The sequence below is a fragment of the Canis lupus genome, chromosome 11, assembly GCF_048164855.1.
Source record: "Canis lupus baileyi chromosome 11, mCanLup2.hap1, whole genome shotgun sequence".
Classification (NCBI taxonomy): Eukaryota; Metazoa; Chordata; class Mammalia; order Carnivora; family Canidae; genus Canis; species Canis lupus.
Window position 1 is genome coordinate 26454358 of NC_132848.1, and position 27948 is coordinate 26482305.

Below are 27948 nucleotides of genomic sequence, written 5' to 3' on the forward strand. Positions count from 1 at the left end.
GTGCGCAGGGTTGCTAAGGGTGAAACTTTTCATTGACTTTGCTCACTTCGGGCCCGGGCGCGGGAAGGTGCGGGTCGTCGCCGGAGAGAAGCGAGTGGCTCGGGCGACGCGGGGCCCGAAGGGCAGGACCGCCCGCTGGCCAGAGCCCGGCCCGTCCTCCGCCCCGCGACACGAGCCGCCCCCCGGCCAGACATCCCCGCGCCGTCGCCGCCGGCCGGCCCGCCCGCCTTCCATCCCCCCTCCGCCGAGCCTGACCTCCAAAAAGCTGTAAGAATTATTATTGAGAGTCCGAGCCCCAAACTCCCTCACTTGCCCCCCCCACCAACCCTCAACGAAGAAAAGAACCCATCAGCCTCCGGCCCGGCGGCGCCCAGGAAGGAAGGAACAGCGACCTCCGCCCCGCGCCCGGGACCACCCTGGAGGGAGAAGTCGCGCTGCGGCCGGCAGACCGCCCCGCCACCGCGGAGACCCGAGTGAGTGAGTGGGGGGCGTGCGGGCGGGGGGCCCTGAGACGCCTTCCCCCACCCCGTCCCGCTCCTGCTCTCCGCTTTGCTGGACGCAGCGCGCTGCTGTCGTGCACCCCCTCGCAGGACTGGCCAACATTTCCCTTTCCCCTTCCACCTCCCCTGTGGACCCCCCCCTTTTCCCCGGTGCCCCGCTCCTCTCCGTGTTCTGAGTGTGGCCTCCTGGGTGGGGTGCATTTCCTCCCCTCTCCGCCTCCCTCAGTTCTTCATAACGTAGAGACTCGCTAGATTTTTCCTTGTCCCCCCGCCCCCCCAAAAAAGCCCATAACTTCCACGCCATTAAATAAATCAGAGGAAGAAGTAAGGGGATCCAGGTCTTGTTATTCTGCTGCTTTTCCCGTGTGCGGGGAAGGGGGTGGTAATAATAGGGTTTATTTCTGGCCCCGTGGAGCTGAGGGATAGAAGGTAGACATCCCCTTTTGGACCGGTCATTGGTGACTGTCCTCTGGCCCCTCAACCAGAATTTACCATTTTGGCTTGAGCTCTTTATTCTCTGTAGTGTTTTAAGGGAAAACCGTGCTGGGGGTGGTGGTGGGGGGGAGTACCTTTACAGCAACACCAGTGAATGGACTCGGGTTGGTCCCAGTGAGATGCCTGGGAGGAAGAGCCCTACTTCTGAGCTGGTTCACCTCCTGCCCAGAGGATGGACTGTGCCCTTGACCAGAGACGGAGGGGAGGAGGGGCAGCTGGCAGGCCTTCTCCCACCCCGCAGAGGAACCAGAACCCTACACAGCAGGCTTCAGCCTGGGCCAGCGGAGGGGGTCTCGGGTGCCTGCTCCGTGTCTAACCTTTCTCTTTCTCCTTCCTATACACCCTACCCTGGGACTGAGTCCCTCATCTTTGATTTTCCAGCGGAAAAACGCTCATTGCTTTCTTGGGCGCCTGCCCCCACCCCCTCTTAAGCAGTGGGGGAAAGAAGCTTGTGTGGGAGGAAGGATTAGGGAGGTTTAACACCGTGTAGGGGAGCTTTGCCGAGGATCTGGTAAGTCTGGTCATAGAGCAGGCCTTGCAATGGGAGGAGACTCACAAACAATTTCAAGTATTAGAATATGTTGTTCGGGTGTCAGATGTACGGTTTTCCTTCCTTGCCGGGAACCTTTTCTCATTTCCCTAGCTGGGTCTAGTTACTCGACTTGGATTAGAAGAGGGGTGAGGCTTGGGCCCTGCTGGCTTTGGGCCTTCTGATTTTCGGCCCGGCCCCTCCCCGCAGCTTAACTGGGAATTTCTTTGGCTGAGAGGACGGGAGAACTGGGTTTCGTTCCTGCCTTTTCTGGCTTGGGGGTGCTGGACCGGAGCCCGCTGGGCATTAAGTGAAAAGGCTTTTTTCTTTTTTCCCTCTTTGAATTCACCCGTCCCTACAGCAACTCCAGACGGAGACCACTCAGCCCAAGGAATACAGATTAAGCGGCGGGGGGGGAGGGGGGGACGGCGGGGGGATGTGTGACCTTTATCTGTCCCACCCCACCGCGTTCACCCAGAAAAAAACTCATTAGAAGGAAATCCTTAATTGAACAGTCAAGGGAGGCCGTGAAGTGGAAGGTGGGGTGGGGAGCGAAGTTCAGCCTTTCTTGAGACCAAGACGTGAAACCCGTGGGGGGTGGTACGATACGGGGTGTAGGCCTTATGGGTAAATTTATATAAAATGTATTAGGCGGTGGGCGGGGGGGGGCGTCCACCACAGCGCGCATGTGCATCGGAAACTTTTCCTTGGTTCTCCGGACCTCGGCCAGCTCCCCTTACGGGGCATGCGCGATTCGCTGGCTAAACCTTCGCAAAGCACTCAGGGAAGTGTAGTGTGCAGAGAAAGTAGGTCACTTGCTCCAACCTAACTGTAAGGTGTCTGAGGACTACAATTCCCAGAGTGCAGAGCGCGCCTTCGCTGCCTGCCTACGTTGGAGTTCAGTGAAGTCTTCCTGGCTTTACAGGAATCGAGTGCCCCAGAAAGGGCCCTCTTCCTCGGAAGAGTTGGGCTTGCACAGTCCATGTTTGAGGCAGATGGTGGAGACTCTGGGCGGGGTGTTGCGGTGCATCGGCACAAGTCCGGGAAGCCCTTCAACCATACCTGCGGGCCTGGGTGGCTGCCTCAGATTGGCGTGGTGGGGCCGGGTGGTCCCACTGAGCCTGGGTCTCACTCCCTGGGATCCAGATTGTGGCACCTGCTGGCCTTGTCAGAATTGAGGACCCCTCCTCCCCGACTCCTCCTTCCAGACTCACTGAATCTGATAGTGCTTGGTCGTAGGACCATTTGGATGTTAAGGCTTGGGGTGCCTGGATATTGTTACAGATACCAGATACTTGTAGTTTGGAGATCCGAGAAGTTCCCTCACCATCATCCCTCCTTTTTCCCCTTTAAAACATAGTTGCTTTTCTTAAGATCCTTCCTTCTCAGTTTAGTCATAAGTTCTTTCTGGAAACCCCATTACCATATCGTTGACTACAGCAGCCACCTTTCTTACCCCATTTTTGTCCTTCTCTTAAACACTCTTTAAAACAGTAGTCAGGGGAGGCCTGGGTGGCTCAGCGGTTGAGCGTCTGCCTTTGGCTCAGTGCGTGATCCCGGGGTCTGGCGATCGTGTCCAGCATCGGGCTCCCTGTGAGGAGCCTGCTTCTCCCTCTGCCGATGTCTCTGTGTCTCTCATGAATAAATAAATAAAATATGTTAAAAAATAAAACCCACCACAAGTCAGCACAGAGGATCTGAATCCCACATTAATTTTGCTGTTGGAAATAAACAAGCGAAGGAGTATTCAATTCTGAAAGAAATTGGACAGAATTTACTCTCACATTTGCAACTTTTTAATATGTCGACAAAAGGTAGATGTTGCTATTGTTAAATACTTAGCTTTGTTTGGTGTTCAAGGGGGTTGGTTTTGTTTTTACGTTTTTGCCACCTTTCTGGCTTTTTGCACCTGAGTCAGGGTTGGAGAAGAACTCAGAGTTCTCTCTTTCCTCTTTAACTCAAATCTACTTGTTCCTTGTATTGAAGAGTAGTTACTACTAAGCTTTCTAATCTTATCAAATACTATGAATATTTTATGTATAAGCCTAGAATTTGTCCATAGCCTTAAAAAAAAAAAAAAAAGAACAGACTCATCTGAGTCTCCTCTCTTTAGTTCAAGACAAGACAGCACCAATGCTTTAATCCTCTGTTCCATAAGCTTCTTGAAGTCAAAATTAGAGCCTGAGCTGATAGAGCAGAAAATCTCATTCTGGTTGTCCAGCATTTTTGAAAGGTTCCACCCCACAGCCATCTGGCCCAGCCTGTTCTCCAATTAAAGAGGCAAAGATGGCATTATATACTTCCTTATTTGTGTGGCAGCATCATTGAGGTATAAATTGGTGTGCAGCTTTAGTTGCTTATGCTGCAGAAAATGGTTAGCTAGGCAGGGCTGATGACAGTGGTTCTATTGTATTTTGGGGTAGGAGGCTTATTTCCCAATGACTTTGGCCTGCATTTAAAATGCTCCCATTTTGAAAAGATAAAAAGGAGAGAGGGAAACAAGCCATAAGAGACTCTTAACGGGGGAAAAAAAAGAGAGAGAGAGAGAGAGAGAGAGACTCTTAACAAGAGAGAACGAACTGAGGGTTGATGGAGGGAGGTGGGTAGGGCATGGGCTAGATGGGTGATGGAGATGAAGCAGGGCACTTGTGATGAGCACTGGGTGTTGTTTGTAAGTGATGAATCACTGAATTCCACTCTGAAACCAATATTACATTGTATGTTAACTAAGTAAAATTTAAATTAAAAAATTGAGGGGCAGCCCCCGTGGCGCAGTGGTTTAGCGCCGCCTGCAGCCTGAGGTGTGATCCTAGAGACCCAGGATCGAGTCCCACATTGGGCTCCCTGCATGGAGCCTGCTTCTCCCTCTGCCTGTGTCTCTGCCTCTCTCTCACTCTGTGTCTGTATGAATAAATAAATAAAATCTGTTTAAAAAAATGTTTAAAAAAATTAAAAATTGATAAATAAAAAAAATGCTCCCATTTTGAAGCTAAACTGTTGAGGGGAGGTTAACTTGGAAGTCGCATATGCAGCAAAGTTTGAGGAGGCCTAGAAAGGTGTAGGAGCCCCTTGGTCTGATTCTTATACCAAGAGGCCATGTGGTGCTTTGGGGAAGTGTCATGTCTTTATTTTTTAATTAATTAACTTTAAATTTTTTATTTTATTTTATTGTTTTTACTTATTCATGAGAGATGCACAGAGAGAGGACGAGACATAAGCAGAGGGAAGAGAAGCAGGCTCCATGCAGGGAGCCCGATGTGGAACTCTATGCTGGGATTCCCGGGATCACACCCTGAGCCAAAGGCAAACACTCAACTGCTGGAGCCACCCAGGCGTCCCTCATGTCATATTTAAGTTTATTTTACCTTTTTTTTTTTTTCTTTTTCCTGGGTCTTTTTTTTTTTTTTTTTTTTTTTTTTTTTATTGGTGTTCAATTTACTAACATACAGAATAACCCCCAGTGCCCGTCACCCATTCACTCCCACCCCCCGCCCTCCTCCCCTTCTACCACCCCTAGTTCGTTTCCCAGAGTTAGCAGTCTTTATGTTCTGTCTCCCTTTCTGATATTTCCCACACATTTCTTCTCCCTTCCCTTATATTCCCTTTCACTATTATTTATATTCCCCAAATGAATGAGAACATATAATGTTTGTCCTTCTCCGACTGACTTACTTCACTCAGCTATTTTACTTTTCAAAAACACTTTGGAAACATTGTCTTTGACTCCAGGCCCATCCTTGGGAACCAGTGCCAACTTTCTTCATAACTTTTTAATCTCCATGTTGGACAGCTCTGGTGGACTGTCATGGCCCTTATAGACTTCCACTCTTGGGGAAGGCCTTCAGCCCTGGTAGCTAGTCTTGCATCTAATGATGAGTCCAATCCTTATAAACAGAAAGCCCCCTATCTTTACCTTTTCCTCCCTTCTTTAAACCTTGAATTGACCTGTCTGTGCTCCCAGCACCTCTTGACCCCCCATGTGACCCTCTGCTCAAACCTGAAATGAGGGTGGGACTGGACCTAGCCAGTGTCCTATGATGCTCCATATTGACCCAATGCTTCTTCTCTGATAATCACCTCAGAGAGGGAGGATCCAGTCCTAAAAATACCCCTATGAGCCGTGGCCCCAGTCCTGAGAATGATAAGGAAATGAGTTGAGGCAAGTGTCCAGAAAACTCAAGATCCCCAAGCCTAGAATTAACACCTACATATTCTATGCTGGACCCAGAAGGGATTTTAATCAAAACCCAGCCCCAGATCTATAGTAGGGCAGAAGATGCCCCTGATGGACCATGGATTAGTCTTGTCTCTGCTGAACTCAGCAGCACATTTCCATCCAGAGGCCTGGCTGGTACCTGTTCTGGCCCTGCCAACCCGCGAAGAGGGTCCTTTTTCAGTTTTCCCACCGCATGACCCTGGAGCTGCTCTTTTGGAAAAAGTGAGGAGAATAGGATCACTGGCTCTCAGGACTTTACTGATCATCTTCCTGAGACATGAGTCTGGCCCAGACCTCAGGAGTAAACCTTTTTGACCTCTGTGGGAGCTGGCTGTGAGAGAATCCCAAAATAACAATCTGAGTGTTTATCTTGGGCTGTCTCCTCTCCAGGGATCTCCAAGCACTTGATAAATCTGATCTGGTGCCAAGGACAGGTGGTCAGACAGTCCCCAGGAGACTGAGTGATGATGGGTCCCCAGCTGGAGGCTGCAGGGTGATGGAAAATTTCGTCTCTTTGCCACCCTCATCACCTACACTCTAGCCAAAAGCTAGAGTCCCTCAGGCCACACTCGTGCTGCTCTTAAGGATTTTTTGGCATCTAGGGCCTTGTCTCCGTTCATTTCCTCTGCTTCCCTGAGACAGCCCCTGGTCAGCGGTCCGTTGTTGGCCCACGCCTCTGGTTGTGACAGGTCTTGACTTCTTGGGGATCATTTTCTTGTCTTTATTCTTGGAGGCGTGCTGGATGGAGGTGCTCCCTTTGGTTACAGTGTGGTGGTGTTGTATCAGTTCTGCAAACCCAGGGTGAGGGAGAAAGCATGTACACCCAGGGAGCCCAGGATGACAAATTAGATGTGACTGCAGTCCAAGCCAGTAAAAAGTAAAAAGTTGGCGGTGCTGCTTCCTGTTCGGTAATCTGTATCCCTTTCCATTTAAGGAAAAAAACTAAGGATTTTAAACTTATATCTCAGCCTGTGACAGTTTGGGAGCACGACTTCAGCACCAAGATGTTACGAAGATAAGTTAGCAAGAGCCTTCCCAGCTGAATTAGGGGCTTGATTTCTTTTTTTTATAGCAGTCATATAGTGACTTGGATTCTCAAAATAGTGGAAACCACAGCACTCCTGTTTCTTTAGAATTACTTGAAAAACAATAGCTCATTTTATCAAGTGCCTTCTAAATAGCAGGTTCAGTGTGAGACAGTTTACATCCTTGAGCTAACTTACTCTCCATGATAGCCTTATGTTCCTGATGAAACTAAGGTGCAGAAATAAGTGGCTGGCCCTCAGTCACACAATTAAGCTGGTCCCCAGTGGAGCAGAAAAGGGGCCTTGAGTCTATGTGATCTTTTTTTGTTTTTTAAAGAATTTATTTATTTATTCATGAGAGACAGAGAGAGGGGCAGAGACACAGGCAGAGGGAGAAGCAGGCTCCGTGCAGGGAGCCCAACATATGGGACTTGATCCCAGGACTCCAGGATCACAGCCTGGACCGAAGGCGGCGCTAAACCGCTGAGCCATCCAGGCTGCCCGAGTCTATGTGATCTAAAGTTGGTGCTTCTCTATCCTTTGCCATTGATCCCCTGCCCCCCACCCCCACCCCCACTTTCTGCATATCTGCTCATGATACTCTTTGTTCTCCTTTCTCAGAGCTGTCTGGAGCCCGAGGCTGCCTACCATACATCACCTGCCACTGCCTGTGGCCTGTACACGTGCCCTGAGCTGATTGTCCGCCCAGGAAAGGACCATGCAGCTAGAGATCAAAGTGGCCCTGAACTTTATCATCTCCTACTTGTACAACAAGTTGCCCAGGCGCCGGGCAGACCTGTTTGGGGAGGAGCTTGAGCGGCTCTTGAAAAAGAAATATGAAGGCCACTGGTACCCAGACAGGCCACTGAAGGGCTCTGGCTTCCGCTGTGTGCACATCGGGGAGATCGTGGACCCAGTGGTGGAGCTGGCCGCCAAGCGCAGTGGCCTGGCCGTGGAGGATGTGCGGGCCAACGTACCCGAGGAGCTGAGCGTCTGGATTGATCCTTTCGAAGTGTCCTACCAGATCGGTGAGAAGGGGGCAGTGAAAGTGCTGTACCTGGATGACAGTGAGGGCTGTGTTGCCCCGGAGCTGGACAAGGAGTTCAAGAGCAGTTTCAACCCTGACGCCCAGGTCTTCGTGCCCATCGGCAGCCAGGACAGCTCCCTGTCCAACTCCCCGTCGCCGTCCTTTGGCCAGTCGCCCAGCCCCACCTTCATCCCCCGCTCTGCCCAGCCCATCACCTTCACCACCGCCTCCTTTGCTGCCACCAAGTTTGGCTCCACCAAGATGAAGAAGGGGGGTGGGGCGGCAAGTAGCGGGGCAGTGGCTGGTGGGGGAGCCGGGGGCCCACAGCCTCCCCAACAGCAGCCCCGCCTGGCCCGCTCCCCCACCAACAACCTGCTGAAGCACAAGAGCCTCTCTCTGTCTCTGCACTCGCTGAACTTCATCGCGGCCAACCCGGCCCCTCAGTCTCAGCTCTCACCCAATGCCAAGGAGTTCGTGTACAACGGCGGGGGCTCTCCCAGCCTCTTCTTTGACGGCGCCGATGGCGGGGGCAGCGGGGCAGGCCCGTGCAACAGCAACAGCTTCGACGTGGCCCAGGTCTTTGGAGGCGGCGCCAACAGCCTCTTCCTGGAGAAGACGCCCTTCGTGGAAGGCCTCAGCTACAACCTGAACACCATGCAGTATCCCAGCCAGCCCTTCCAGCCTGTCGTGCTGGCCAACTGACCACCCACCTGCCACCGGGCCAGGAGCGCCTAATACCACAGAAAAGAGAAAGGAAAAGAAAGTCCAAAAAAAGAGGAAAAGAAAAATACACAAAAAGATTTCCAGTCTTCTCACTCTGGCTTCTAGAAAAAAAGATCCAGCCCAGGCATGGAGTGGGAGGGGGCTCCTGAAGCACCAAGTCGTGTTTAACTCAACCCCCTGCTGTTTTCCTGCCTGCCTCTGATTTATTTGGTTGGTTTGGGTTTTATATTTTTTCTTTTTTTTTTCTTTTCTTTCTTTCTTTTTTTTTTTTTTACATGTAGTTTTCTATATAACATCTTTAATTAGTGGCTTCCTGTGCTAAGAATGGTCCAGATGTGAATTGCTGCTCCCTGCTCCCTCCCTTTCTCCCTCCCTCCTTCACACCTGGTTTTATAGGATTGGTGTGTCCAAGCTCACAGGGAAGGAAGAGCCACAGTTGGGGCCTGACCCTGCCCAGAGCAGGGAGAGGCTGCCCCCCATGTCACTGCCCCTGACATTCAGCTAAGCTTTCACTCAAAGCCATCCAACCTCAGCAGGCCACCTTGGGCCCTGCCACCCGAATAGGTTTGACCCCAGCCCCCCACTCCCTCTCAGGCCTGAGCCACGTGGGGAGCTGCTGACTGGCTACTTGATACCCTCCCGCTAGAGCTGAGGTCTGTGACTCCAGGGAGGTTAGCACTTGGTCTAGTGGAATTGCTTTCATCTCTGTCATGTAGCCCCACGCCACCACCCCCACCTGGCCCAGACTCTCATCATGGCCCCAGAGACCCAGCCATTGACATGTGGCCTCTCCTGCAGCCCCTTCTTCCCTGGGCCTGAGGTTGTGGGTAAGGAGGTGGGGCAGGTGTGTGTGCGCGTGCGTGTGCGTGGTTTGCTGTCCTGTTTTAAAGGATTCCAAGCCATGTAAACCCTCCCCACCCCCCAACATGATTCCAGGTTGCAGCAAGTGCTTATTTTATGTAGGAGGTTGGGGAATGGGCCTGGGAGGGTCGTCAGTCCTTTTGTAGGGTGGGTCATGTGTTGGGGTGAGACTGCGGCTGAGCCTAAGACACTCCCAGGGGAAAATACTGCAGAAGGAACTGGTTTCCAGACTGTGGAGGGATCTGCACTTTTGTTTTTGACCAAAAAAGGGGGGATGGGGGGTAGCTGTGAGGGGCTAAGGGAATACCAGCCTACCGGCCCCCCGATGCCTAAGAGGAGTCCCTGGACTCAGATCCTCCCGTTTCATTGTGACCTTAACCCAGGGTGAGGAGCCGCTCACCTGAGCACCCTGGGGGGTGGGAGTTTGGAGTCAGTGCCTAGAGTGCGCAGTCCTGAGCCTTGAATTGAGACTTATCAGTCTTTGGTTGTAGATGTTCTTTTAGTCTGTTTCTGCCCCTGCCTGCTTGAGAACTTCTTGGTACCCCTTGCTGTCCCCTCTCACTGCCCGACCCAATCCCACTGGGCCTTGATGCTGTGAGGGGTGGTCTCAGGCAGGTGGCAGGGCTGGACAGGCAGGTGGCCATGGCAGGTGGCGCGTGTGGACTACAGGAGAGCCCCGGCCCCTGTCTCTGCCGGAAGAGAAGTTGTCTCTCCCACCTGACCCTAGTGAGCCAGCTTCCATGCCATGATGCTTTGGCTGGTGGGCCACATGGCATCAGGGCCCCCATCACCGGAAAGTACCAAAGCCCTTGGCACCCCCACCCCACCCTCCTGTGACCCCAAGTGGGGCAACCGCCGTGGCAGTGGGTCCGGCCCAGACAGACACTGCCAGCCTCCTCCCTGCAATGGGCACCAGCTCTACCTCCCCCAACGGGGCAATGCTCCGGCTCCTCAGCCCAGGATCATCTGTCCCCTAGATTTCTCAGGGGCCAGCCCAGTCTGGGCCCTACCCTCTCCGAGCCCTCCACTCCCGCACAGTGACAGGCCCAGGCAGATGGCTGCTCTCTGGGAAAGGTTGGATGCTGCCTTATTTATGTCCTCTCCCGGCCCCTTTCCCCTGCACTCACATACACAGGTACCCGCCCCCCGGTCGGCTTGTTCTCGCCACATCTAGGGAGAGGGGAGACCAACCCCTTAGTGTCTTTTGAAATACGAAGAAAAAATGTATGTTCCGGAGCATGACTCCAGGGCTGGGCTCTTGGGCCCAGTTCAGTCTGTCTCGTCTCAAATCTAGGCATTTTTGCTTCAATTTTATTTTTTTTAAGGAAACAAAAACAAAAACCTGCACTAATTTACCTGGTTTCGTAGGAGAACTTTTTTTTTTATTTTTTACATTTTTTGGTGTCCGTTTGTATTGAATAATTTGCTACATTTGTAAAATGTAAGAGGTATATATAATATATGTATATTTCTAACGTAAAAAACGTAATTTTTTTCTTTTCAAGATTTTTTCTTAAAAAGAGGAGAGAAACAGATATTTTTTCAGGAAAAACAAACTTTAAAATAAAAAAAGAGGAGAATTAAACCTATTTCTCCCCTTTCCCCATCCTCTCTGTCTGCCCCTCTTTCCCAGGAACAAATCAAAAAAGGTGGATCATCTTGTAAAGAATGTAAACTTTTAGTCCAGAATGATGTATTTTTCTCAATGCAGTGAGCTATAGATTCTCTAGTTGACCCCTCGGGATGGGAAGGAGGGCATTGAGGCAACGTGGAGAGGAGCTTGGGGGAGCAGGGTAATGAACTTGTTTTCTTTAGTGAAGGAGGAATACAATCGAGCGTTTTGTATTCAGAATGTTGTGCAATATTTTGGAATGGGACATTGGTGTGTTTAGAGATTTAGTTTAAAAACAAAACAAAAAGATTGATCAAATCTGTACAGTTTATATTGTTCCAGATTTTTTTAAGTTTGTATTAAAAGCATGATATATAATAGCCTGCTGCTTGCTCCTGGCTTGTTTCATTTGGGGGGCCCCTTTTAGGATGGAGAGAAAGGGAGGAACCCAGCCCCTGTTGGTCCTCCTCACCTGACTCGGGGTGCCTGAGGTTCACCACCTACCACATCAACACAAGACACAGAGTTCCCACTTCCGGGGGTTCTTTTCCACACCGGAAGCAGGCTCCCCAAGGCTGGGAACTGCCCAAGCTCCCTCTGCTGATGGGTCATGGAGCCAGTACTGGAAGCAGAGCCTTGAGAACAGGATAACTTAGTGGCTTCTTCTGGAATGGCCTATTCCTGGGAGGCCGAGGGAGGGACCTCCCGCCTGGTCTCCATGACAGAGATTTGCCTACCTCACAGGGCTTCGCTCAAGTGGGCGAGGATGAGAGGAGCCCATCCAAGGCAGGTTCCGTCAAAGACCTGGCACTCGGACTCGCCCTTCTCCAGGCCCCAGGCCAGGCCATTCCCGAGCTGCCTGAGCCTGGGGGTGGGAAGAGCTGAGCGGGCGGTGCTGCCCACCGCAGGGTCAGCTCCTGGCATACCTTCAGCCCGACGGGGACCCTCAGCCTCGCAGGCCCCCGCAGCCAGTAAGTCAGTGAAGCTAATTGCCCTCACAGCAACGTGGTGGTACAGGTGTTGTCTCCACCGTACAGCTGCGAACGGGGCTCCCAGGTGGATTCCCTGCTGGGTCCACAGGACTGGTAACGGGAAGCTGAGGTTTTGTGTGTGACGTTTCCATGTCTATAGAGAGGTGGTAACCTGTAGAAGAGTGACGCCCTCCAAGGGGAGTGGGAGGGCTGACCTTGCCACCTCCAGGCTGGGATGGGGTGGGGGTGGGGGGCAGGAGGCTCTTCTGGGGCCTCAGTGGGATGGAGTCTACTCAGGCCCCTCACTTCCCAAACAGGCCAACGCTGATCCCTCCCCATCTGAGCATGAACTAGGCCTAGAAGCTCTCAGGCCAGACCTCCACCCTCTGCACAGGGTCCCAGGAGCTCCCGACGGCTGGCCCCTCTGTGGGCCACTTCCCCACCAAGGCCCAGGCCTCTGCCTGACCAACATAAGGCCACTGCCAGGGCTCTCACTTTCCTCTGTCCTGCCAGGGAGGAGCCCAGCCTGTCCCTGCGACCCTGTGTGCAGGCTGCCCGCCTACCTGTGGGACCCAGGGCTCCTAGCACACCCAACTCCTACTTGTGCTAACAAATACCTAGCACAGGTCCTGCCACAACAGATGCCCGGAGTCACCCACTGACACTCCCTGCACATGTGCCTGAGAGCTGGCAGGGCCTGGGGGAGCCCCAGCTCAGCGCCGAGACCACCTTCCCAGTCAGCCCTTCTGGCCAAAAGGCTTGGAACAAACCCCAAATTCTCCACAGCACAGGCACAGAAATGATTTGTTCATACGTTAATGTTTTCCTTTATTCACTAAATGCTCACTGGCTCTGAAGTGGTGTAGTGGGAGTTCGGGGGTAAAGAGCTGCCTGGGTTCCCGGCCTTATCCCAGAGGAAGAAAGAGCATTCTGGTAGACTCAGAGAGCTCCCCAGGGGGAAAAGTCTCATTTATTCACTTGACAAACCCCTGAACACCCTCGGTCTGCCGTGGGAGCGCAGGTGAGGGAGCCGTCACCAGACAGGTGTGCACAGGGGGCCTGAGAGCCCAGGGAGCAGGAGGCACAGAAACCACACGTTCGCCAGGAAGGAGAGATTCAAGGCCAGGCCTCTCCCCGGGGAACCATGAGGGAAGAGACTGCTCTAGCCCCTCAGAATCCCTGGCTTCCAGGCCCACCCCTGCTGCTCCCCTGGGGGACCGCAGGCAAACCACTTCACCTCCTCTGAAGCCTCATTTCCCTCACTTCTAAAATGGGGATAATAGGGCTGCCTGGGCGGCTCAGTCAGTTATGCATCCTACTCTTGGTTTCTGCTCAGGTCATGATCTCAGGGTCGGGAGATCGAGCAGAGCCCCGCGTTGGGCTCCCAGCACAGGGCAGGGTCTGCTGCTCCCTCCCCCTGTGCCCCCGCCTGTGCTTTCTATCTCTCGCTCTTCCAAATAAATAAACAAAATCTTTAAAAATAAATAAAATGCGGATAATAATTATGCTCGTTGTGAAAATGAAATGAAATAACAAGTGAAAAATGCCTCACACTGCAGCCGGCCCAGAGTAAACAATGTCTCACTTTCTTCACCAGGGCCATTACCGTCCCATCTCAACCACCACAGGCCAGCCCATCCCGGAGGCTCCCTTACATCATCAGCAAACAGGCCGAAACCCAAGCCCTCCAGCAGCAGGACCAGGCTGGGGCACAAAAGGAAACTCCATCCTTGGAGCAGAGACGAGGCCGGCCCCTGCCCTCCCCTCTGCCAGGGTGGGAGGCCGCTCGTCCCCAGCAATGCCCTCCACCCCATACTATAAAGTATGCTAACTGCCACTTGTTCTCTCCAGAGGCCCAGCCTTCAGTCTTGACCTGCGTCCTGAAACCTCCTGGGAGTTTCTCTCTGGAGAACAGATGGGTGGGTGGGTGTGAGTCATGGCAGCAGGAGGGCCCTGCTCCCTTGGTCACTGTCTGCCTGAGTCAGGGCCCACCCATAGGCCAAGGGGATGCCTCTGTCTGGTCCTCCCCGCTGCCACCTCCCGCTGAGTGAGTCAGGGGCAGAGGAGCACACTCTCACCCTCCTCCCTCCTTCCCTTGGGCCTGGCCAGTTGGGCCAAGTCATGCCTGGGCAGGGCCTAAGGACAGGCTGGAACCAGCCAAGAAGTCTCCAAGCCCCTGGGCAATAGGAACCTACTGATCCCTGGTTTTTAGTTTGGGGGATTTCACTGCCAGCAAGAGAAGTGGGCTCTTGGTCCTCACAGCTGCTAACTTTCTGTATAACCTTGAAAACTTCTCTTCTCTCTTGACACCTGTCCCACTTGTACCACAAGGCATAGCGGGGCTGGGCCCCTGGCCAGCTAGACCAATCCCTGGGCCAATACCTCTTCCTGTCTCGGTGACTCCCAAGACCTGATGAGGGTCCTGAGCTGTAGCACCTTTCCCAGGGAGGGGAGGGAAGAGTGATGGGCTAAGTCCTGGGCAGGACCACATGAGTCCTGGCAGAGACCTCCTCACCCCCTGCCCAAGGCATGAGGCCCTGATCAGAAGACTGCTGGGCTGTGGCAGGGCTGAGTGAGGAGGACTGTGGAGAAGAAGAGGCCTGGCCCACCCACTGGGACAGCTGGGTCCTCTGGCTAGCTGTGCCCTGTCTGGCTCTACTCAACACTTAAAAAAAATTTTTTTTTATTTTTATAAATTTATTTTTTATTGGTGTTCAATTTGCCAACATATAGAATAACACCCAGTGCTCATCCTGTCAAGTGCCCACCTCAGTGCCTGTCACCCAGTCACCCCCACCCCCCGCCCACTCTACTCAACACTTAACGGACATCATACAGCACGGAGTCCCCCATAAATGCTGGACACTGTTCCAGGCATGTGGGAAATAAGGGTGAACAACAGGAAAAAAATCCCTGCTCCCCTAAAGACGATGTGCTATTAACCACGAATAAATGAGAAAATGTCAGACAGTGAGGATGGGCCATGAAGATGGGCCGTGAAGACAGTCACAACCAGTGATGGTAGCTAGTGACCAAGTGGCTCCTTTAGATTGGTCAGGGAAGAAGGGGCCTTCCCAAGGAGGCGGCTCTCCATCGATGACCTGAATTACAGGAGAAGTAGCAGAGCGAGCAGCTTGCTGCAAGGGCAAGACGGGAACAAACATGGTCTGCTTAGGAAAAGAGAAGGCCACCAGGAAACAAGAGCAAAAAGCCCCAGATTGGCTCAAAGACAGCCTCGGGGCCACATCATAGGATTTTATCTTAGTTGTGAGGCTTAAGTCTCTCACCCCCAGGCTGCCCCATGTCTGGCTGGCAGAGACAGTTCCCTCACACAATCAACGAATCTTCCCAGAACCCCTCCTTTGAGCCAGGCCCTGAGCTGGACACAGCAGCCCAGAGCGTGGGCCAGAGGAAGTGAAGGATACATCTGGTGATGGAAACTAGACCCAGGTCATTATGACTTCAACACCTTGATCGGGTCCATGACAGAAAAAAGTGCAGGGAGACATGAGTGCCCAGAGTGAGGCTCCCACCCAGCCCAGGAGGGCTCTGCAGAGGGCTGACTGAGCTTGTGAGCCAGGAGTTCAGGCACAGAACACAGGCCGAGTGCTCCAGCATGGGCTGGTAAGATGACACCCGGACTGAGCCTTGGGGGGCTCCAGGCAGTCAGCAGGGAGGCCCTCAGAGGATTGAGACTCAGGAGTGGAGGGGTGAGGGGTGCAGCCATGGGCACAGCCAGTGCAGACGGTGCCCTTCAAGGAGCCACAGAGATATCCCAAAGGCAGAAATATAAAACTAAAACTAACAACTTCTAAAAGAAAACAGAAGAGAAAATCATTGTGATCTTGAGTTAGGCAAAGAGTTCTTAGATCTGACTCCCAAAAAATAATCCATAAAAGAAAAAACTGATAATCTGAACTTTATTTTTTAAAAAAAAAGGGTAGCCTGGGTGGCTCAGTAGTTTAGCACCACCTTCAGCCCAGGGCTTGATCCTGGAGACCTGGGATTGAGTCCTATGTCGGGCTCCCTGCATGGAGCCTGCTTCTCCCTCTGCCTGTGTCTCTGCCTCTCTCTCTGTGTCTCTCATGAATAAATAAATAAATCCTTAAAATAAAAAAATAATAAAATATTTTTTTTAAAAGTACCCTTAGACACTGGTAAGAGAATAAAAAGACAAGCCACTGGGAGAAACTGGAAGAAAATATTTGCAAATTATATGCCTCTGATAAAAGTGTTTTATACAGAACCTATAAAGAACTTTCAAAACTCAATTATATCATTTTGCAATATACACAAATATCAAATCATTATGTCATACACCTGAAACTAATATGTTATAGGTCAATTACATCTAGAAAACAAAACAAAACACCCCTCAATTATAAGAGAACAAACAACACAATACAAAACTGGGCAAAAGATCTGAACAGACACTTCACAAAGAAGATACATGAATGGGAATGCCTGGGTAGTTCAGTCAATTGGGGTGACCAACCCGATTTCAGGTAGGGCTGTGATCTGAGGGTTATGGGATCAAGCCCCATGTCAGGCTCCATGCTTGGCTTGGCATCTGCTTAAGATTTTCTCTGTCCTTCTCCCACTCTCCTTCTTTCTATAAATAAATAAATAAATAAATAAATAAATAAATAAATAAATAAATAAATAAATATCTTAAAAAACAGATATGGAAATGGTAAATGAGCGCATGAAAAACTGCTCATCATCAGTCATTAGAAAAATGCAAATTGGGACACCTGGGTGGCTCAGTGGTTGAGCATCTGTCTTTGGCTCAGGGCATGATCCCAGAGTTCTGAGATCAAGTCCCACATCGGGCTCCCTGCAGAGTCTGCTTCTCCTTCTGCCTGTGTCTCTGCTTCTCGGTCTCTGTGTCTCTTATGAATAAATAAACAAAGTCTTTTTTTTTAATTTTTATTTATTTATGATAGTCACAGAGAGAGAGAGAGAGAGAGAGGCAGAGACACAGGCAGAGGGAGAAGCAGGCTCCATGCACCGGGAGCCCGATGTGGGATTCGATCCTGGGTCTCCAGGATCGTGCCCTGGGCCAAAGGCAGGCGCCAAACCGCTGCGCCACCCAGGGATCCCAACAAAGTCTTTTAAAAAAAGAAAAATGCAAACTAACACCACAATAAACACACCTATTAAAGCAGCTAAAATTTAAAAGATTGACAATACCAAGTGTTAACAAAGATAAGGAGGAATTAGTAACTTTCATACACTGCTGGTGGGAATGCAAAATGTTACAACCATTTTGTAGAATAATTTGGAAGAGTCTTTGGAAGTTAAACACATAACCTACAATGGGATCCAGCCATTCTGTTCCTAATTATTTGCTCATAAGAAAAGGAAATCAGGGCGCCTGGGTGGTTAAGGGTCTGGCTTAGTTGGTTAAGGGTCTGCCTTTAGCTCAGGTCATGATCCTGGGATCCTGAGATCAAGCCTTGTGTTGGGCTCCCTGCTCAGCAGGGAGTCTACTTCTCCTTCTCCCTCTGCTGCTCCCCTCCACTCGTGCTTTCTCTCTCTGAAATAAACAAAATCTTTAAGAGGAAGGAAGGAAGGAAGGAAGGAAGGAAGGAAGGAAGGAAGGAAGGGAGGGAGGGAGGGAGGGAGGGAGGGAGGAAGAAAGAAGAAAGAAAGAAAGAAAGAAAGAAAGAAAGAAAGAAAGAAAGAAAGAAAGAAAGAAAGAAAGAAAATGAATGTCCATACCAAGACTTGTACACAATGCTCATAGCACCTTTATGTGTTAGCCCCAGATGGGAAACAACACAAAAGTCCTTTAAGGGGTGAACAGTTGAACAAGTTCCACTATAACATACTATGGAATACTCCACAACAATAAAAAGAAATGAGCTTCTGACACATGCAACAAACACGAATGAACCTCAAAATATTAAAATGAGTGAAAGTCTGACAAAAAAATATATATATATATGATTTGAATCCATTTACAGATGATTCTAGAAAATGCTAACTAATCACGTAGTGACAAAAAGCAGATTAGTAGCTGCCTGGGACAGGAGAGGAGGAGGGAAAGAGACAGGAGAAAGGGATTAAAAATGGGAACAAGGAAACTTGGGGGTGATGGGAAAATTCAGTATTTTGATCGTGGTGACTAGAAGGCACAGCCCATACTTGATGGTCCATTCCACAAATACACGTTGCCCTACTATGTGCAAAGCCCTGTGTTCTCGGTACTGGAGATGGAACAAGGACAACACGGTCCCTGCCCTCCCAGGACCCCCGTCCTCGGAGGCAAGAGCGGTAATAAACCTGATACATAAATGAAAGCCATGCACAGAAATAACTTCAGGGAAACAATACGGCGACCAGGCAGGAACACGAGGTGGGGGGAGTGAGGGAAGCGGTCCAGGGGGGGTCCCCATGTCTCATGTGTAGCCTCAGCTGGGTGGTGTGGCCATGCCAGAATCTGGGGCCCTCTCTACAGCTCCCTGGGCCATATGGTGTGGAACAGGGTTGAGCCCGGCTCACGAGGGCACGGAGCCCCCCCACGGCCAGCTCCCTGCCCAAGGGGGCCTCTCACCTTGGCTCAGCTGCATTTGGGGACAGGCAGGGTAGATACGCCCGGGGCAGGAAAACAGGTTTCTCAGAAGCCCAGCTGGCTTCTCCTCACAGGCACCCTAGGGAGCTCACCCTGTCCAGAATCAGGGTTGCCTTCTGGGGAGAGGGCAGGGGTTGCAGGAGGGGCACCCTCATGAGCAGGGCTCGCAGGGAGGCAGGAGGGGGTGAGGCGCGCTCCTGGCCTCTGGGAGGACAGCTCCGGCCTCCTGCTTGTGACGGAGGGGATGGGACAGGCCAGGCTGGCCTGACGCCCAGAGGGGCAGGGCTGGAGGTCATCGGCCACCGGTAGGGGGGCCTGCTTGGCCCGTTCTCTGGACACAATGTCCTGGACTGCTTCACAGCTTGGCTGGCCGACAGGGAACAGTAGCTGGCAGAGGGTACGGGCAGCCGGCCGACTGGGGGTGGGGAGCAGCCTGGCCTGAGCAAAGGGCTTGTTCGCACAACCTGACCTGCCACCTTGGGCAAAGAGAGGAGCAGCTTGTCTGGGAGGGAGACGAGGGGACCTGGCGCCCTATGAGGGCCTCAGCGATCCCTTCCCTAATGTCTGCCTTAGTTTCCCCATATGGCTCCCAGCTGCCCTCCCTTGAGCAATGCTCTACAAGAGTAAGTGCCCTGCAAGTGCTGGCCCTGCGCCGTACCACCATGACCTTAGGCACCTCACAACCTCTCTGAAACTCCGATCTTCACCTGAAATATGGCACCTACTTCTCTGGGTTTGAAGGCACGGGGGGCATTTAAGATAGTTAACCCTCACAGAGGAGGTGCCTGACGTAGTAGTGGGCTCTAATGGCCACGTTAATAAGGCAATGGTAACGTCTATGTATTGAGGGCCTCCTGTGTGCCAGGAACTTTGCCTACATTTCCCTGAATCCCGGCAGCAACCTGAAGGCAGGTTTTATCTTCCTCATTTTCTAAGCGAGAACACTGAGCTTCAGCAAAGTGGCACAGCTGATATTAGGGGCAGGTGGCTCCCCACCCCTATAGGAAAAAGCGCAAGAGCCCGATGGGCAGACCCCAGGGGATTCCCTCAGGTGGAGTTGAGCCAGGGAGGGCCTGAGGGAGGAGTCCTAGAAACCCAGCAGCTGAACCCAGAGACCATGCTCACTTGCCACAGGACATTTCTGGCAGAGTCCAAACTGTATCCAGACATATAAGCCAAGGTGAGGGACAGTTGTGGGGAGCGATGTATTCATTCATTTAGCAAATATTAATAGAGGGAAATACAGCCTGGAGAGGGGCTGCCAGACTTTGGACTCAGATACTGTACCTTGTGAGGTGTGTGTCCTGGAGGTAGCGTGACGCCCAGTTTTCCCAATGAAGGTACTGTGTCCCAGGAAACCCCTCAGTCCAAGGCAAACCAGGATGGTTGGTTGCCCTAGCTGGAGGAGTTACTCCACCTCTTGGTTTCCTCAATCGTAACAGGACACCAATTCTCACCTGTTGGAGGGTGAAATGAACAGAAAGTCCTGGACTCAGTCTAGGTCCAATAACTGGGAGCAGGGATAACAGCCTTTCCTCTTATCCTGGTAGAGGCTGGGGAGGAGGGGAAGGAGGGGGGGTTGATCTTCCCAGTTTTGTAGATGAAGGGACTGAGGCTCCCATCGAGTCTGAGCAGCACACAGAAGGCTTGGGCAGATACTTCTCTTATCCCCAAATCTGCTTTTTTTTTTTTTTTTTTTTTAAGATTTTATTTATTTATTAGAGAGAGAGACAGAGACAGAGACACAGGCAGAGGGAGAAGCAGGCTCCATGCAGGGAGCCCAATGTGGAGCTGGATCCCGGGTCTCCAGAATCAGGCCCTGGGCTGAAGGCGGCGCTAAACCACTGAGCCACCCGGGGTACCCCCAAATCTGCTCTTAGAAGGTACTAGGCCCTCCAGGACCAGCCCTGCCCACAGCTGCTGGCCAGGCCACAAGGCAGGCCTGGGCCATGTGCTCCCTGCGCAGAGACCAAGGTCCACAGGGACCCAAGGCTAGGCTCGGGTCCTGCACGGTGCCAGATCCTGGGAGGGCATTAGGGGAGAATTAGAACAGGTCACAGTTACCTCCCTAAGTCCTCAGCAGGTGCTGACACGCCCCGCTTCTTCCCTGCAACACGAGAAGTGCCCACCAGCAGTCCGAGTTTACAGGTGGGGATACTGAGGCTCTGAGAGGCAAAGTCTGGCCAAGGTCACCATGGGGCAGGGGGAGGAACCAGTCACCAGCGGGGGTCACTGCCTGACTTTAGAATTCATGACAGACTGTGGCCCAGGCACGGGCAGGGAGAGGGGCGGGAGCTCTGGAAGGCTCCGGGCGCAGGGGACCCCGGGGCCCCTCCGGTCCTGGTCATCGAGGGGCCCTTCGCGCGGAGGAGCAGGCCGTGACCCGCGGCCCCGCGGCCGTTCTGGGGCTCCCATCACAGTCTGGGCTCCCCTGTAAGCCCAGGGATCCTTCCTAGCCAGCGCGGTCACCCCATCCCCGCGGGGCCCCGGTCGCGGGGCCCCGTCAGGGAGCCGCCTCAGTTTCCCCTGGGCGTTCAGCAGCAGCGGAGCGTGCTGAGCCACGCAGGACCGCGCCCAGGGAGGGACCGGGGCCTCTCCTTTCCGGGCCCCCGAGCCCCAGCGGCGGCGGGGGCGGGGGAGCGGGGGGCGGGGGTTACGTAACGGGGGCGGGGCGGCGCGGGCAGCCAATGGGGGCGGCCCTCCTAGCAAGGCCCGGCGGCGCCGCCCTCCCGCAGCCGCGCGGCCCCCCCGGCTCTAGCCAAGCCGCGGGGCCGGGGCGGGGGGCGCGGGCGCGGGCGCGAGCGGACGGGGCGGGCTCCGAGCCGGCTCCGGGCCCGCGGACCCCCTGCGCCCCCGCCCGCTGCGCGACGGCACCCACCGGGCCGGGGCCCCGCCCCCTCCTGCGCCAAGGTCACCCGGGCCCGCGCCGCCCCTTCCCCGCCGCGCGCGTCGGCCTCCCCCGCTCCCCGGCGGCTCCTGCCTCCCTCCGCTCGCACTTACTTCATCCGGCCTGGCCTCGCTGTTATTTATATCCGCGTCTGGCTCCCCAGCAGACGGCTCTGACGCGAGGCGGCGGCGGGGCCGGCCTGGGGGCCCGCACGCACACGGTGTGCTGCAGGTGCCGGCCGCCGGGGTCCCCGGGGGGGCAGGGGGCTGAGGGAGCCCCTCGCCGAAGCCCCTGGCTTAGGGCCTGCTCGCCTCCCCCCCGGGAAGTGGAGGAAAGGCCGCAGGCAGCCACCACCCGAGGTCGCCCCCATTCCCTGCTCCGTGGCCCTGGCTCTGCTGCTTTGCCCCGGGTCAGGGATCATCTTGGGCTTCCGTGCTGCGCTCAGGAGGCCCCCAAAGGTGGATCGGGACCACCGGGCGGCTGCTTAACTGTGCTGATTCTGGGTTTCCACGCCAGGCCCCTCTGCGTGGGCCTTCTGGGGGTGAGGCCTGGGACTCAGCATTTGAAACAGGCTCCCTAGGGGAGCTTGGGCTTTCTGAGGTTTGGGAGATGTCTTGGGGTTGCTTTGGGGGGAGGGAGCAAGCAAGTGGCAGGAGAGTGGCAGGTTGGGACTGTCCCTGCTTTGATTTGATGGACAGGGTGGAAAGACAGGGCAGAGGAGTGAGGGGCTGCCGTGGGGCGGGGGAGGTTAGATTGGGGTTTGTGGCTAGGGACTGCCTGAATTGTGGAGGTGGAGCAACACCCTTCACACAGGTAAAGCCCTTCAGTGCCTACTAAGGGGCCCAGTAGATCCCACCATTCTCCAGCAACCTTGCGAAGTGGGCCTTGTCCATCTTACAAAGCTCAGAGACCGGATGTGACCTGGACAAAGTACCTGGCGAGAAACAAGCAGGCTCAGGACCCAATTGGATTCCTTCATCCAAGCACTAGCTAGACTCTGGCACAGAAAAGGGAATACAACACAGTTCCTGCCCTACAAGCATAGTGGGTCAGGAAGAAAGGTGGGCAGCACACACAGCAATCAATCCTGATCAGGTTGTGGTCTGATGAGCATTGACAGCTCAGAGCTGAACTGTGAAGGATGAACAGGAGTTCCCCAGGAAGACACAGGAGGGGGCATTCCAGGCAGCAGGAACAGTTTGTTCAACTGCTCAGACGCCTGAAATAGCAATCGCTGTAGGGATCTAGAAGCGGTTTGAGGCTGAGGCTTAGAGCCTGTCAAGTACGTGATGAGAGATGAGGCTGGATGTGCAGGGAAAGCCTTGACCAGGCAAGGCCTGACTTTGTCCCGAGTGCAAGGGGGTGGGAAGCCCAAAGAGGAGGGGTGAGGAGTGAGGGGGAGGCCCAACGAATGGGGTGCCCCAGTAGCTGAGGCAGCAGGGTCTCCTTTCCAGCCCTTCCCTGTCTTCTCGTGGCGACCTCACTTTCCCCCAGCCCCTACAGCCACCCTCCCTCCACCTCTCTATTAGCTAAAGCTGGGGACTGCCTGGGGATACTGGACCCCATCCAGATGGGCATGATAGGCTGTCTATGAGGACTGGAGTAGGTGATTCTGTCTCCCTGGATCTCAGTTTCCTCATCTATAAAATGGGGACAGCTCTAATCTGTTCCTCCTAAGGGTCAGAGTGAGATGCCGAGGCAGGGGATGGTCAGGAGGAGCTGGTTTGTTCTGAACAATGTCCAGCACAGCACTAGGCATTTGCTCATTTGGTGCCTCCCCCTGACCTCCATCCGAGACCTCTCCCCAAATGGTCCCCTGTCCCATGCACACCAGGCTTCAGGAACCACTACTTGAGAGCAAGCACTGCTGGCTTCAAGTTCCAGACCTGCCAAATCTCTCAAAGTTGGGGCCTCCGTTTTCTCAGATGCAAAATGGAATGTTCTCAAGTGCAGATCCCCAGCAGCCCCTCTTGTCCAGGACAAGCCAGGCGGGCTCTCCCCAAACACAGCAGAAAGGGCAAATCAGGACCCCCTCTGCGCCCCCGCCCTTGCCACCCCCAGGCCCTGCCAAGGACATCCTGTGCCCTGGTGATGTCACAGGGCCCTGGAAGCTGGGGCTGGCTGGAGCTAACAGCACTCTGACGGGATTTATTTTTAAACTCTCAGGGCATGGTCAGCTCCCTGGCCCCTCCCCATCCCACCTCACCTCATCCCTGCTGTCTCCCACCTGCCAGCTGAGCTCCCAGGCCAGTCTTTGAAGGTTTTCTCTGCACACGGTCTGTTTCTGCACCCACCAGGCTGCTGAGGGGCAGTGGGGAGCCAGGTCATTGGCCCAGTGTCTCTGATCACCAAATCCAGACCTACTGAGGGAAAGAGATGGGCCTCTGGAGGTGGACCCCAGCCTCCTAAAGCCCAAAGAGGGCAAGGGATTTGCCCAGGGCCCCACAGCCAGGGCCAGGGATTATCAGATGGGCTCTGTAGACACCCAGAATCCCTGGCTGGGCTGTACAGCTATCACCAGAGCTTCAATTCTTTCTTTTTCTTTTTCTTTTTTTTTTTTTTTTTTTTTTGCCGGCAGGCCTCAAGGCTTTCTTGATGCTGTATAGCTCAAACAAGCTGCAGGAATAGACTGGGTGCTGGGGTAGCCCTTGACACCATAGCCCTTACCAACACCCCAAGCAGGGTGTGTGTCCATCACAAGTGTCACACACTTACCCTCTCAAGTGACTTTAGACTAAAGACCTGTCAGCACCTTTAGCTTAGAAATTTATCCTGATGAAACACCCCTTTTATCAGTTCCATATGTTGGCCTTCTGGGTGAGATTGTGGTTGAAAATGAGGTTCTACTGGAAAAATCCATTTGACAATGGCAGCCTTGACTCCTCTATCCTCACAGCTGCCCTGGGAGGCGGGGCAAGGCCAGAGGCCTCCTTCAGCAAATGAGGCTCAAAGGAGAAGAGTGATTTGCACAGTAACTGGAATCCAAGGTTCTTCTGTCCTCCAGTCCTCGTGAGGTGAGGTGGACCTACCTTGCCTAGCCCAGCCCAGCCTGGGGTCGGTGGTCTCAGATACCTCTGCAGCTCATAGCAAGTAGGGGGGATGGGACCTTAGAATATCCATGTCCTGGGGCACCCGGGTGGCTCAGTGGTTGAGCATCTGCCTTTGGCTCAGGTCCTGATCCTGGGGTCCTGGAATCGAGTCCTGCATCAGGATCCCTGCAGGGAGCCTGCTTCTCCCTCTGCCTGTGTCTCTGCCTCTCTCTCTCTCTGTCTCATGAATAAATAAAATCTTAAAAAAAAAGAATATCCATATCTTGACTCTTCACTATAGTGCAACACAGACTCTAGACCCAGATAGACTTGGTTTAAAACCTACCTATGGGATCCCTGGGTGGCGCAGCGGTTTGGCGCCTGCCTTTGGCCCGGGGCATGATCCTGGAGACCCGGGATCGAATCCCACGTCGGGCTCCCGGTGCATGGAGCCTGCTTCTCCCTCTGCCTGTGTCTCTGCCTCTCTCTCTCTCTCTCTCTGTGACTATCATAAATAATTTTTTTTTTAAATTTTATTTATTTATTCATGATAGTCACAGAGAGAGAGAGAGAGAGGCAGAGACACAGGCAGAGGGAGAAGCAGGCTCCATGCACCGGGAGCCCGACGTGGGATTCGATCCCGGGTCTCCAGGATCATGCCCCGGGCCAAAGGCAGGCGCCAAACCGCTGCGCCACCCAGGGATCCCTATCATAAATAATTTTTAAAAAAATAAAACCTGCCTATGGCATGTCTTAGCTGTGTGATCTTGGGAAAGTGACTTCACCTCTCTGTGCCTTAGTTTCCTCCCCTGAAAAATGGGGATAATAATAGGATGCAATTCTCGTTGTGGGAAATACTGCTTTGAGAGACCACCTGAAAAGTGCTTAGTATAGGCTGGACACTTAGTGCTCAACCGATGGCAGATATTATTATTATTATTATTACTATTACTATTACTATTACTATTATTACTATTCCTAAGCAAACAATCACTGAATTCTCACCTTGAAGCTGGACCTGGAAGGCTGGCTTCTTCGGACAGTATCTGGGCAGGGCTATGAGGAGTTGGGGGGGAGTTAGCTCAGCTGGTCTGGGAGAAAGAATAGTAGAGAAAACCTCTGGCTGAACTGGGGTGGGTGCATGGGGAGAGGCCAGAACCAGCAGGAATCCCCAAAACCTCAGCAGCCCCTTTGTCTTCTGCCATTACTACCACCACCACCCTCATCTTCCTAGGAGGTCACTTGAGCAAAAAGAGCAAGAGCCAGGTGGCAAGGCAGATGGCTTATCACCAGGAGGGTAAGGAGTCAAGCAAGAGAGCTTGTGCACCCCCCTTCCCATACCCACACCCAAGTGTGTCTGCAGGAAGTCCGTCAGAGCTGGGTTCCATTCCCACTTACTGTGGGGTCTGAGCCAAGTCACCTCATTTCTCTGAGCCTCAATTTTCTCCTCTGTGAAATGGGCATAAAGATACCATAAAGTGAAGATGTAATGAACAGGTATGTAAAGCATCTGGCACACAGTGAGTGATTAATAATTCTATCCCTTGAGAAGGGAAAGAGCCAGGCTGACTCTTTGCATGAAGAAGTGGGGAGGGGGGGCTAGGGACCAGAGCCCTCAGCCCCTTACCCACAGGAAGTCCACAGCCTCCGTGACTGGGCTGATGGGAGTAAGCATGACACTGTGATCTGAGGGAAGGAGGGCCTGGAGGGTCTGAATGCAGAAGAACTCAAAAGAGGGGCACCTGGGTGGCTCAGTCGGTTAAGTATCTGCCTTCAGTTCAGGTCATGATCTCAGGGTTCCTGGGATGGAGCCTCACATTGGGCTCCCTGCTCAGTGGGGAGCCTGCTTCTCCCTCTCCCTCTGCCCCTCCCCCTGCTCATGCTCTCTCTCTCTCTCTCTCTCTCAAATGGATGAACTCTTAGAAAAAAAAAAAAAAAAAAGAGGGATCCCTGGGTGGCGCAGCGGTTTGGCGCCTGCCTTTGGCCTAGGGCGCGATCCTGGAGACCCGGGATCGAGTCCCACGTCGGGCTCCCGGTGCATGGAGCCTGCTTCTCCCTCTGCCTGTGTCTCTGCCTCTCTCTCTCTCTCTGTAACTATCATAAATAAATAAAAAAATATAAAAAAAAAAAAAAAAAAAGAAAAAAAAAAAAGAATGCAAATCAGGCAGTACAGGTGCTGCTCTTGGGGAAAGATGGAGAGACAAGATCCAGCTACCAGGTGCCTGGGGGCTGGAACAGAAATGAGTTGTCCTGGTGCCCTGGTGTGGACACACATGGACACACTCACTGAAACACAGACATCCAGGGACTCTGATACACACTCTGTCTCTCTCACACGGACACACACACACACACACACTTCAGATCACAGGGCTCAAGGCAAGAAAAGCCCTAGAGACTGCCTGGTTGATACAGCAGGAGGCTAGTTTCCTGTTCACCTGCCTTTTCCCCAGATGCACACACCACCCACACACCCATTACTGGGGAGGCCCCCCTCAAAGCCTCTCAGCCTCATTCTGCTAGAGTGGCCCACCTCGGCTCCTTGAAGCAGGGTTTCAGCCCTTGCTCACGTCTTATCCTCTGATGACAGATGAGGAAGCTGAGGCTCAGAGACAGGACCAGTCTTGTCAGAAGCAGCTGGAGGACTAGAGGAGGCGAGATCCAAACAGAACTCCTCATCCCAGATACCTCACTCTGGCTGAGCCCTGGTCCCCACACCCCACCCCCGCAGGCCTACATGTCAGCTCCCCAGGAAGAGCCTAAACTGCAGGCCATGGGAGGCAGGCAGGCCTCCCCCTGCTTCTCTCCCCCCCTCCTCGGCCTCTGTGGATACCCCTGGACCACGTCCACCAGTGGCCACTGGAAGAAAGGCGCGGGGCGGGGGTGGGGGAACCAAGTCCGCGGGGGGGCCCACAGCACCGCCTGGCACCGGACTGAGCGGGGGAGGCTTTGCTGACTGAACAACTCTGGAGGCTGGAGGAGAGGTCAAGGCCTAGAGGTGTGTCTGCAGCGCCACCTGGTGGTTATACAGCACTCCTGCCGACACCCGGCCCTGTTCTGTCGCTGACCCTGTACATTAGGGGGACATTTAGTGAGCAGCTGCCATGTGTCAAGGATTAGGCAGGCCAGGCACGGAGAATGAGACCAGGCCGAGAAGATCTGGGGGACAGCACTCCAGCAGACAGGACAGCAAGTGCACTGGCTCTGAGATGGAGAGGCACTGGGCAGGAGGAGCCCAAGGGCCGAGTGGCTGGAGCCTGGTGCTGGGCGTGGAGGGGGAGGGGAAGGGGCAGGTTGAAGGCTGTGCTGAGTTTGGGTTTGTTTCTGAGAGTGATGGGAGCCATGGGATGTGGCAGATGGTAGCAAGGCTGCCGTGAGAAGGATAGACTGAGGAGTGAAAACAGAGCAAATGGTGGGGCGATGCTGTCACTACCCAGGTAGGACACAGAAGCAACTCAGACACCAGAGGTGGCCATGGGATTCTAGAACTTATAGG

The 27948-nt window shown here is 53.4% G+C and overlaps 1 protein-coding gene and 1 long non-coding RNA gene across 5 annotated transcripts; one reads left to right on the forward strand and one right to left on the reverse strand.

The window, feature by feature from the left end:
- On the forward strand, positions 1-11368 carry TOB2 (transducer of ERBB2, 2). The gene is made up of 2 exons (XM_072843781.1): positions 1-473; positions 7387-11368. The coding sequence occupies exon 2, from the start codon at positions 7484-7486 to the stop codon at positions 8492-8494; it is 1011 nt and encodes a 336-aa protein (XP_072699882.1). The 5' UTR covers positions 1-473; positions 7387-7483; the 3' UTR covers positions 8495-11368.
- On the reverse strand, positions 8282-27368 carry LOC140642765 (uncharacterized). Of its 4 annotated transcripts, XR_012039164.1 has the most exons (5): positions 26986-27368; positions 25851-25901; positions 25458-25543; positions 19824-19993; positions 8282-16571 (listed from the first exon to the last, which is right to left on the reverse strand). It is a non-coding gene; the product is annotated as an uncharacterized lncRNA (long non-coding RNA). The 4 variants fall into 4 exon arrangements; XR_012039163.1 differs by lacking the exons at positions 25458-25543; positions 25851-25901 and having other exon boundaries at positions 10457-16571; positions 26986-27338; XR_012039162.1 differs by lacking the exons at positions 25458-25543; positions 25851-25901; positions 26986-27368 and adding an exon at positions 21537-22023 and having other exon boundaries at positions 10457-16571.
- Positions 27369-27948: the final 580 nt, after the last annotated feature.

Bases quoted from the DNA above. Each gene is read 5' to 3' on its own strand.
- TOB2 (XM_072843781.1), top strand. From the start codon at position 7,484: ATGCAGCTAGAGATCAAAGTGGCCCTGAACTTTATCATCTCCTACTTG.